Genomic DNA, 12,289 nt, shown 5'->3' on the forward strand with positions numbered 1-12,289 from the left:
TTTGTTTTTTTTTGAGAGGTTTTCACTATAGGGCATGTGCGCTCGCCAGACAGACAGAGAGAGACATAAAGACAGAAAGCGAGAAATCACCCCCGGGGGGATGGTCACGCCACAATCCCTACTCCTCCATTCCCCTCTCAGGATCTTGGGCACGCATGTACACGCGCCCGGCGTGAGTTTTAAGCCACTGGGTCCGGGACGTGAACCGCGGTCAACTATGTGGGAGTCCAGCGACATAGCCATTACACTAACTGCTGGTTCCCAATGATGCTTTAAAAAAAAAAGAATTATTTTATTTAACTTTATTTATTTATTTATTTTACTTTGACCAGAGAGGGACAAAGTGAGAGAGATAGAGAGAGACAGAGAAAATGAGAAAGAAGCCACCATGTGGGAGTCCAGTACCCTTAACCACCATGCCATTTGGTGGCCCCCAATGATCCTTTCTTTAAAAATAAAATATTTCACTTAATTTTATTCATTATTATTATGATGATGATTTTAATTTGACCAGAGAGAGAGAAGGAAGGAAAGCAAGAAAGTCAGACACCAAGTCTGGGATTCAAACCACTGTTGGTCATGTGGGGAGTCCAGTGCCCCAACCATGCCACCTGCCAGCCCCTCAATGATGCTTTTAAGACTCCATCTCTGTCTGTCTCTAGGCCATGTGTTTGTGTCAGTGCTGGGCCATCTCTCCTCTTGTGGTATAAGTCTGGGATCATTTAGCCCATGTTTACATTCTGGTAGCTTAGCCAATTGAGCAGGACACAGGCCCCTCCCTTCCAATAGTTCTGACGAAAGGTTCAAGGAAAGCTTTCATTGGTCCTTTGCTCAGCCAATCATCATGCGGTAATTTAATTGACCACATCTATGTGACATGCCCACCTTAGGACCAAGAGTGGCATTATTCCCCTGTAAAGACATGGACTGAGAGAAGCTAGCAGATGGTGTAACAGTTATGTCACTGGACTCCCACATGGCCAACTGTAGTTCAAGTCCTGAACCAGTGGCTTGGAAATCACACCGTGTGTGTGTGTGTGTGTGTGTGTGTGCCCAACATCCCTAGAGGAGAATGAAGGAGAAAGGATTGTGGTGTGGCCATCCTCCCTAGGGAGTGATATTTCAGTTTCCCTCTCACTGTCTCTATCTCTGTCTTTCTCTAGTGAGTGCACACACCCTAAAGCAAAAATCTCTTTAAAAAAAGGAAAAATCAAACATGGACTGAGAAAGAGGAGGAACCAATACTGTCCCCAATAGAGTTACTATTTTACTAATGTAAAAGCCAACCACAGGTCACTGGGAATCCCTTTGCAGTCAAACCAAGCTAGGTCTGTTGGCTCTTTGCACACACTACTGGAACAGTGGGGCAACTTAGGAGAGAGTTACAAGGGGCTTGTTGTGGGGTTTAGGCTTGTGCTGCTGATTCGGGGGATAACTCGATGCACAGACAGTCTCTTGAGTATAATGGTTAGGCTTATTATGAGTGTTTGATTTCTACCATGGTGCAAAAGGGATATGCATTCAGTGGGAACTACTTGGAATAACCATTCAACCTTTCTGGTTTTCATTTTTAGTACAGTGAATAAATTATATGAGAAATTCAACACTTCATTATAAAGTAAGATTTGCGTTAGATTATTTTACCCAACTGTAAGCTAAATTAAGTCTTCTGAGCATGTCGAAGGTAGGCTACACTAAGCGTAGGTGCATTAAATGCTTTTTTGATGATATTTTCAACTCATGATGATGGGTTTATCTGGGTACAACCCCATCCTAAGTCCAGGAGCTTTCTTAATGTGTTTTGCTGTGATTGGATGCTGTCAGCATGTGGGGGTAATTAGATGATTGGGAATCTTAGTTTTTTTGTTTTTCTTTTTTGCTATAGAGCATGTGTACTCACTAGAGAGAGAGAAGGAAAGTGAGAAATCGCCCTCTCCCCAGGAGGGGTGACCACACCACAATCCCTTTTCCATTCTCTTCTTGAGGTTTTGGGCTCACATGCACACATGCCCGGCATGATTTTCAAGCTGCCAGGTCTGGTATTCAAACTGTGCAACCAGCCATGTGGAATCTATAGTCTTAACATCCTCATCACTCGCTGGCCCGTCTTAATTATTTTTACATAGGCAGTGTGAAGAAGAGAGGGAGGCTATTTCAGCTCATTGGCAACATTCGCCTTAACTGGGAGAGGGAGATGTGTGGTCACTTTTGTAACTTGCACAGTGACTTTATGTTTGTCTGTGCTCAGGCCTGATTTTGGAGCAGGCTTGGTTTTGTCCTACTCTATCATGGTCGTGAAGGACTGCAGATAGTCCATAGGATGGTTGTGAAGATTAACTGTCATTGGGACCAGCAGTTAGCGTAATGGCTATGTTACTGGACTCCCACGTAGTTGACTGCGTGCACTCATGCACCCAGTGTGTTTTCGGGCCAACCTGGGGATTGAACCATGGGCAATCACATGGCTTACAGCACTGCAACCTAGTATACTACAGACTGCACCACCTAGGCTGGGCCTCACACTGTTTCTAAGAGAACTATTTATTTAATTTTATTTATAATCATTATTATTTTTAGATTTGCTGCAGAGCATGTGCGCTCACCAGAGTCAGAGAGAGAGAGAGAGGGGAAAAGTGAGAAATCAAGCCACCAGGTCCAGGATTCGAACCACAGTCAGTCATGTGAGAGTTCAGTGCCTTGACCACCATGCCACCACCTGCTGACCACTCACACCATTAATTATTATTATTATTATTTTTTTTGCTAGAGGGTGTGTGCACTTGCTGGAGACAGACAGAAAGAAAGGGAGAAAGAAAGAGAGAGAGAGAATAAGAAAGCACCCTCTGTGGGAGGACAGTCTGCTTTTGGGATTTTGGGCATGCACGCATACGTGCCCACCATGTTTCTCAAGCTGCCAGATCCACGATTTGAACTGTGCAGTTGGCCATGTGGGAGCCAGCCACCTTAACCACCATGCCACAGGCTGACCCTTTTACACATTTTTATGAAAACAGAAATACACTTACTTGGGAACCAGCAGTTAGCATAATGGCTATGTCGCTGAACTCTCACGTAGTCGACCGCGGTTCGCGTCCTGGACCCGGTGGCTTAAAACTCACGCCAGGCGCATGTGCGTGTGTGCCCAAGATCCCGAGAGGAGAATGGAGCAGAAGGGATTGCGACGTGACCATCCCCCCGGGGGGTGATTTCTCACTTTCTGTCTCTCTGTCTCTCTCTGTCTGTCTGGCGAGCGCATGCACCCTATAGAGAAAACCTCTCCAAAAAAATAAATAAATAAAATTTAAAAAAAAGAAATACACTTACTTCACAACACAGAGTTCACATGCACACATGCTCACACATGCGGACACAAAAGTTTTAGAAACCAATAGTTCCTTTACTCCTGTGCTGCATTCTGATTTTTTTTTTTTTTTTTAGATTTTTGCTATAGGGTGCATGTGCTTGCCAGAGAGACAGAAAGTGAGAAATTATCCCCCAGGGGGAATCGCCATGTTGCAGTCCCTTCTTCTCCATTATCCTCTTGGGATTTTGGGCACACACACACACACCTGCCCAGCATGAGTTTTAAGCTGCCAAGTCTGGGATTCAAACTGCAGTTAACTATGTGAGAATCCAGTGATGTAATCATTATGCCATCTGCTGGTTCTGATATTTTCTTCCTTCCTTCCTTCCTTCTTTCCTTCCTTTCTTTAAAGAATTGTGGGGGACCAGCATGTGGCATTGTGGTTAAGGCACTGTACACTCCCACATGGCCAACCATGGTTCAAGTCCTGGGCTGGTGGCTTGCTTTCTTAGTTTCTCTGTCTCTCTCTGGTCAAATTAAAATTAATGAATCAATAAACAAAATTAAATAATTATTTTAAAATGTTTAAAAAGAATTCTATTTTTATTTAATTTTGTTTATTTATTTTAATTTGACCAGAGAGGGACAGGGCGAGAGAAAGGGGATGGAAGGAGTGAGAAAGCAAGCCACCAGGTCTGGGACTCAAACCACAGTCAGCCATGTGGGAGTCTAGTGCTCTTAACCACCACGGCCATATGCCAGCCCTGGTCCTGATATTTTCTATGAATTCTAATTCCTACTTTCAAATCCACTAAGGAAATGCTAGCTGCCACCCATTAAATTAATTTTACAGTTTTCTAATCACAAACTAGAGATCCAGGAGGCAGGTGAAATATTTGAGGGAAAGCAGTTCAAGGTGTCACTGGGATTAATAAGGCAAAGAGGATGAGAGGGACCCCAGGCACGCGGCTTAAGAACAGCACAAGTTACACTCAAAAATACAAAATCTCAGGTGCTCTGAATCCATCCATCCTGCAGTCACTACGTGTCCACAATCAAGATGCTACAGTTCTGCCCACCTGTGCTGGGTAGTGGTGTGACATGGTGTGACCCAAGTAGCTCCAGGTCCTGTCCTCACAGAGCTCCCAGTGCAGAACAGGCCCAGAGTAAGCACTGTAACTGGGGAGGCAGAGAAGCCTCAGAGGGTCCAGAGAGGCGACTGCTCCAGCCTTGGGCTGTCAGGGAAGGCTGACTGGAGGAGACCGCGTGACATGGCACCTAGCGAAGTCAAAACAAGGGGAGGGTAGGTAGCTTGCACTACTCTCCTACACTCCCTGTCGTGCCCAACCTGAGATCTTCTCCTTCCGCCCCAGGGTACCAACCATGCGACCCACAGGTCATCTGCAACCGTGTGAACCACGTGCACGGCTGTCTGGCGGAGCTGCAGGAGCAGGCGGCGAGTAGGCGCGCGGAGCTGGAGGCCTCGCGGAGCCTGTGGGCGCTGCTACAGGAGCTGGAGGAGGCCGAGAGCTGGGCGCGAGACAAAGAGCGCCTCCTGGAGTTGGCGGGCGGTGGCGGCGGCGCGGCGGGTGTTGCCGGCACAGCGGGCGGCGCACATGACCTGTCCAGCACCGCGCGCCTCCTGGCGCAACACAAGATCCTGCAAGGCGAGCTGGGGGGGCGGCGGGCGCTGTTGCAGCAGGCCCTGCGGCGTGGCGAGGAACTGACTGCGGCCGGAGGCACCGTTGGTCCAGGCGCCGAGACGGTGCACCTGGCCGGGTTGGCGGAGCGCGCAGCGAGTGCGCGGCGCCGATGGCAAAGGCTGGAAGAGGCTGCGGCGCGGCGCGAGCGGCGGCTGCAGGAAGCGCGGGCTCTGCACCAGTTCGGGGCGGACCTCGACGGGCTCTTGGACTGGCTTCGCGCCGCTTACCGTCTGGCAGCTGCCGGTGACTTTGGCCACGATGAAGCGTCCAGTCGCCGCTTGGCGCGCCAGCACCGAGCTCTCACCGGGGAGGTGGAGGCGCATCGCGGACCTGTGGGCGGCTTGAGGCGCCAGTTGGCTACACTCGGGGGCGCCAGCGGTGCCGGACCGCTGGTGGTGGCACTGCAGGTGCGAGTGGTGGAAGCTGAGCAATTGTTTGCTGAGGTTACCGAGGTGGCTGCGCTGCGGCGCCAGTGGCTGCGGGACGCGCTCGCGGTCTACCGCATGTTCGGCGAGGTGCACGCGTGCGAACTGTGGATTGGAGAGAAGGAGCAATGGCTGCTCTCCATGCGTGTGCCGGATTCACTCGACGACGTCGAGGTGGTGCAGCACCGGTGAGCACGTTCTTGGGAGACTCCCGGGTCTTATTCCTCACGCATGCAGTTTCCTCTTCGTTGATTTAACAGCTCTCATGTTCGCTCAGCTGAAACTACCCAGATTTGGGAAGTTTGGCAACTTGCCCAACTTCTCTGAACCTCAGTTTGCCCATGGGTAAAACAGGGTTGATATGGGACCAGCAGTTAGCGTAATGGCTATGTCGCTGGACTCCCATGTAGTTGACCGTGGTTCGAGTCCCGGACCCAGTGGCTTAAACTCACGCTGGGCGCGTGTGCGTGTGTGCCCAACTAGAGGAGAATGGAGGAGAAGGGATTGCGGCATGGCCATTTCCTTGGCGGGGGTTTCTTGCTTTCCATCTCTCTGTCTCTGTCTTTCTGGTGAGCGCACACACCCTATAGCAAAAACTTCTCAAAAAAAAAAAAAAAAGACATCAGCTTAGTCCATTCCATGGGAGTTCCACTGTTCTTGCACAGATGTCACCTCCCTAGTTAATATAATAGGTCTGACCCCTGTCACGTTCTGCTGCTTCATCGTTTTTTCATTCATTAATGTTTTACATGTCTTATCTTTTTTTAATGTGTTTTTAGACATAATTATTTTAAAATTTTTATTTATCATCATCATTTTTAAATTTTGCTATAGGGTATGCATGCTCATGAGAGACAGAGAGAGAGAGAAGGAGGGAGAGAGAGAGAGAGAGGGAGAGAGAGAGAGAGAGAGAGAGAAAGTGAAAAAGCAAACCACCAGGTCTGGGACTCGAACTGCGACCGGCCATTTGGGAGTCCAGCACCCCAACCACCACGTCACCTGCCAGTCTCCCCAATGCTTTACATTTCTTCATGGCACTTATCCTCCTGAGACATATATACTGATCTGTTGGCTGACAGCAAGAGTTGTTAAATTAGTGGATGAACAATGACTGTTCTCCCTCTGCATTTCTCTCCCTGAGCTTCTCATTCATCTATTCTCCATCCAACAGCCATTTACTGAGAACCATTCTAAGTCTTACAGTGGGCACTGCTGGAAACTCATCCCCACTCTTCACCTTTACCATACCCACAGTTACCCAATTGCTTAAACAAGGGAGGACCATGCCTAGCATAAAAAGATCTCCTTGGCTGCCCTGTGGAGGGCGGGCTGGAGGGAGTTAGAGTGGTGGCTGGGAATTCAGAAATACTGTTTGGAGGAATAGGACTGGACCAGGATAGGAGGCCAAGTGGAGAGACCACTGGGAGCCAGTGAGGTGGGACATTGTTCCAAATGAGGCCTTGGTGTCAGGCCCAGTGGGGATGTCCCTGAGATGAGGACCCAGAGGAAGAACACACCTGAAGGGGAATACTGAAATCACGTTGAGTTGCAGAGGGTATGAGGAGCCTAGAGAAGCCTAAGGCATGGCAGGTTTTGTGACTGGACCCAGAAGAGAGTTTCATAAAGCCAAGATGTGGGCAGGTCCCTGGGTCAAGGACTCTGAGAACCTCCATCTTCCTTCTGCAGTTTCGAGAGCCTGGACCAGGAGATGAACAGTCTGATGGGCCGTGTCCTGGATGTGAACCACACAGTCCAAGAGCTGGTGGAAGGAGGTCACCCCAGCTCAGATGAGGTGCGCTCTTGCCAGGACCACCTCAACAGCAGGTAAGTGGAGCCTGGAGCTGGAAGTTCTTCTGGTATCTCACACAAGTTCTTCCAGTCATTCCCTCCCACATTCATTCAGCCATAAAAATCAAGGAGGTCTGATTTCAAACATCTGAGATGATAACGGTCACCTGATAAATCAGCAAACTTTAAAAAAAAATTATTATTTTATTTATTTATTTAATTTGACCAGAGAAGAGCAGAGAGAGAAGGAAAGCAAGAAACCAAGCCACCAGGTCTGGGACTCGAACCACAGTTGGCCATGTGGGAGTCTAGCACCCTTAACCACCACGCCACCTTGACAAAAGCAAACTCTTGACAGAAAATGGTAGCACCTGATGCTAGTGATGATGTGATAAAATGATACAATACATTTCAGTTAGCTATTCATTTATTTGTTCAGTGAAGATTATTGGGGCTGGCCAGTGGCATGGTGGTTAAGGCAGCTGGATCCCACATGGCCAACTGCATGTTTCAAGTCCCTGACCTGACAGCTTGAAAAACATATCAGGCTGGACCAGCAGATGGCATGATGGTTACTAGACTCCCACATAGCCAACTATGGTTCAAGTCTCAGACCTAGGAGCTTGAAACTCATGCCAGGCAGATGGGCATGTGAACAAAATCCCAAGAGGAGAATGGAGGAGGAGGAGGGATTGCAGTGTGGCCATCCCTCCGGGGGACGATTTCTCACTTTCTGTCTCTCTGTCTCTCTGGTGAGTACACGCACCCTATAGCAAAAAAAAAAAAAATCTCTCTTATGAAAAAAAAAAAAGAAAAGAAAGAAAGAAAGAAAAATGTGTTAGGCACATGTGAATGTGTGCCCAAGATCCTCAGAGGAGGATGGAGAAGAGATTGCAGTGTGGCCATCTCCACCCTGTGGGGTAGGGGTGGGGTGGGGAGGAAGGTGCCCTCTCTGTCTCTCTTGGGTAAGCATATGTGCCTCATAGAAAAAAATAATACAATCTTCCAGGAACCTTTCCAAGCACTTTATATGCCTTGTACTAGCTTGCAATATTCCACTTTCCATGGTAAACTGTCCAGAATTCAGAATTCTTTAAGATAGTAGCGAATCAATACCTTTTCTGCTGGAAACTTCCCAACAATTCTCCCAATGTAGGTGGGCCTCATAGGTGAAGACACAGATCCAAAGAGGTGAGACCCTTATCCAAGATGACTTGGTCTGATAAGTATAGGTCAAACTCGGTTCTGTCTGAATTCATCAAATAATCAGTTTGCTTGCAAACCCTGTGTGATGGAAATTACCCCATGTTAGAAAGGAGGAAAATGGGACTCTAAGCAATGTGCCTGGTGGTGTTACATTTTACAAAGGCAGAACCTGAGGCTCAGTGAGGTACAGTTAATTTTTTTTTTTTTTTTTGGAGAGGTTTTTGCTATAGGGCGCATGTGCTCGGCAGAAAGGCAGAGAGAGAGAGAGAAAGCGAGAAATCACCCCCCAGGGGGGGATGGCCATGCCGCAATTCCTTCTCCTCCATTCTCCTCTTTGTATCCTGGGCATGCACGCACACTCACCCGGCTTGAGTTTAAGCCACTAGGTCCGGGACTCGAACCACGGTCCACTACACGGGAGTCCAGCAACATATGCTAACTGCTGGTCCCAGGTAGAGTTAATTTTTAAGGTCACACAGTGGCTGGGTGGCCAAGGCATGGATTCTACCAAGTTGGCTTCCCCTCCCAAGAAGAGTCCCCGTTCTCCTCAAACCGCCTTCTTTTTCCTGGGCAGGTGGAACCGCATTGTGGAGCTGGTGGAACAACGCAAAGAGGAGGTGAGCGCGGTGCTGTTGGTGGAGAACCACGTGCTGGAGGTGGCCGAGGTGCGCGCCCAGGTGCGCGAGAAGCGACGAGCGGTGGAGAGCGCGCCTCGCGCGGGCGGCGCCCTGCAGTGGCGCCTTAGCGGCCTAGAGGCAGCTCTGCAAGCGCTCGAGCCGCGCCAGGCAGCCCCTCTTGAGGAGGCAGCCCCGCCGTGGCTGCGCGCTTCCCGACGCAGGCGGCGCGGCTGCACCAGGGCGCCGAGGAGTTGGGCGCCGAGTGGGGCGCGCTAGCCGGCGCGGCTCAGGCCTGCGGTGAGGCAGTGGCGGCAGCCGGGCGACTGCAGCGCTTCCTGCACGACCTGGACGCTTTCCTGGACTGGCTGGTGCGCGCCCAGGAGGCGGCTGGGGGCAGCGAGGGGCCCCTGCCCAACAGCCTGGAAGAAGCGGATGCTCTGCTGACGCGCCACGCTGCCCTCAAGGAGGAGGTGGACCAGCGCGAGGAGGACTACGCCCGCATCGTGGCGGCCAGCGAGGCGCTACTGGCGGCGGACGGCGCCGAGCTGGGCCCGGGCCTGGCGCTCGACGAGTGGCTGCCGCACCTTGAAGTCGGCTGGCACAAGCTGCTCGGCTTGTGGGAGGCGCGCCGGGAGGCGCTGGTTCAGGCGCACGTCTACCAGCTCTTTCTGCGCGACCTGCGCCAGGCACTCGCGGTGTTACGCAACCAGGTGCCCGCTAAAGATGTGCAGGGTCGGGGTACGAGGCCGCGGGGAGTTGAGAAGACAGGGTGTGTCTGTCGGGATCACTGGGTTCGTGGCTTATCTGAGGTGGGTGGGCGTTGGATATCCACGGTGGCTAACCGATATTGTGGATCACGCAGTAGGAGTAGGTGGGGGCTGTGCATAACAGAACGCTGATGTCCGGCGTGGACTGTGCTTTATCAGAGGTGGCAGTGTGTGGGTTATCTCAAGTAATGCATTTGGGTATTTACTGATTGGTTTCTGGGTTTGTGGATTGTCTGGAAGGAAAATAAGAGTGTGAGATTGATTGATGATAGTTAAATAGAGTTCAGAGACCACCTTGGGGTGGACAGCAAAGGATTAAGACGATGCAGGCAGGTAACAGGCTGCAAGATTACTGAGGTCAGTTAGTGACTGTGGATTCTATGGTTGTGGGTGCCTAAATTAGCGTGTTATCTTCATGATTCGGGATGATGACATTTGGGAGTTCTCTGGAGATGGTAATTGTGCCTTGAGGAATCAAGTGTGGTAGTTATCTGAGGGCGACCAATCCAGTTTGCAGATCATTCTGGGATGGGAACCAAGTTTGAGGAGTTTGACAAGAAGAGAACGCCCACTTCTCAGATTGCCCACAAAGAGGTACCAACAATCATCTTAGAAAGGGTGACCACCTATGTTTGTTATGAGGGGATAGGGACACTGAATCCGTTTGAGGATTATCTGGGGGTGGGAATGGAGAGAGACAAAGAGCCCTTCAATCATGAGGTTACTAATACAGTGCTGAAAGTGGCCTTCAGAGACTTTTCCTGACCCACCCAAATTGCCAGTTAGAAAACTAACAACTGGGGCCAGCCAGTCGCTGGTGGTTAAGGCACTGAACTCCCACATCGCCAACAGCTATTGGAGTCCTGGACCTTGAGGCTTGAAAATCACACCAGGTGCACACATGCCTGTCCAAAACCCCAAGAAGAGAATGGAGAAGGAATTGTGATATGGCTGTCACCCCTAGGAGATGATTTCTGATTTCTCACTTTCCCACTCTCTGTCTCTCTGGTGAGCACAAGTGCCCTAGGGCAAAAGCAAAAAAAAAAGAAAAGAAACAGACAGAGAGAGAGAAAAGAAAAGAAAGAGAAAGAAAGAAGGAAGGAAGGAAAGAGAGGAAAGGAAAGGAAAGGAAAGGTTCAGAGAAAGAAAGGAAGTTAACAACTAGTCCCAGAGAGGGAAAGCACTTCCTTGAGGTCACAGTGCATCTGGTTCAGTCTTCATCAATTAACTGAATAATTACTAAATGGTTTCTCTCTGGCAGGCACTATTTTGTGGGCTGAACACACCTCTAGAAACAAAACACAAAAATCTCACCCTCATCCGGCAGACTTTCTAGAGTGTGTGTCTGTCAGGGAGGAGACAGTAAGAAATAAACGCACATGTAATATGGCAGGTATAGGCAATGGTAAACGGGTATAGCTGGGGCGAGGCTTGATGTTTTTGGCAAGGTGATTAGGGACCTGAAGAAAGCGAAGAAGCCAGCCTCAGGGTAATCTGGGGGGACAGACTGCCTGGCAGGGGAGCCAGCCTGGGCAAAGGCCCTGAGACGGGCCCACGCCTGGCGTATTTGATACTAGCAAAGAAGAGAGTGGTGGCAAGCCAAGCTGGCAGCAGTTTCTCCTGGGTCCAGATTTGGAGGGAAGCTGACCTTTACACCATCCCTCCGCTTCTCAGGAGATGGCACTGTCTGGCATGGAGCTCCCGGGCACAGTGGAATCGGTGGAAGAAGCACTGAAACGGCACCGAGATTTTCTCACCACGATGGAGCTGAACCAGCAAAAGATGCAGGTGGCCGTGCAGGCTGCGGAGGGCCTGCTGAGGCAGGGCAATGCCTATGGGGAGCAGGCCCAGGAGGCCGTGACCCAGCTGCTGGAGAAGTAGGTCCCCAAGACCCTGGGGACCCCGGAGACGGGCCCTGGGCACAGGGAGGGCTATGGGAGGCCAGGGTTTGTTCATTTCCATCCTGATTTCTGATTCCGTGGCCTTTTCTAATTTGTATTCAATCTCTTTTGTTGTAAATTCGACTTAAATGGGTATTTTGGGGGAAGGTGATACAGGTCAAAAGTTCAAAAGATATAGAAGAAGTACAATGAGGAGCTTCTCTCCCAAGCTGCCCTCAACACAGGATAGCTGGTCCTGCTGTTTAGATGTTAACATATTTCCCTTGATGCTTCGGCATCTGTCCTGCTGTTCTGGACCCTCCCTGGGAACCCCCAGACCTCCCCAGATCCAGCAGCTAGCAGCCAGGCATAGGCTGTGTTCCAGCTGTCCAGACGGGGCAGTGTCCCCTGCTAAGCTGGTTGTCAAACACTCGTGTATGTGTGTTTTGTTTTTTTAAGACTGGGTCTCTCTGGGTCCCAATCTGCATGCCTCAGTCCTGCGAGCAGCTGGGATTACAGGTGGTATCACTACACCAGACTTTTTTTTTTTTTTTTTTTTTTTTTTTTCATTGGTGGACGGGAATACATTGTGCCCCACC

General features: G+C 50.0%; 1 protein-coding gene across 1 annotated transcript in view; it reads left to right on the forward strand.

Annotated features, from left to right (window-relative positions):
* LOC102491213 (spectrin beta chain, non-erythrocytic 4) overlaps nt 1-11,691 on the forward strand; it is a 39,958-nt gene extending 28,267 nt beyond the window's left edge. The window contains 5 exon segments of the mRNA XM_027772051.1: nt 4,678-5,620; nt 7,119-7,256; nt 9,001-9,235; nt 9,238-9,753; nt 11,485-11,691. Coding sequence (XP_027627852.1) covers nt 4,678-5,620; nt 7,119-7,256; nt 9,001-9,235; nt 9,238-9,753; nt 11,485-11,691 — 2,039 coding nt within the window.
* The last annotated feature ends 598 nt before the right edge of the window (nt 11,692-12,289 follow it).

The sequence above is a fragment of the Tupaia chinensis genome, unplaced genomic scaffold (assembly GCF_000334495.1).
Source record: "Tupaia chinensis unplaced genomic scaffold, TupChi_1.0 Scaffold000037_18, whole genome shotgun sequence".
Classification (NCBI taxonomy): Eukaryota; Metazoa; Chordata; class Mammalia; order Scandentia; family Tupaiidae; genus Tupaia; species Tupaia belangeri.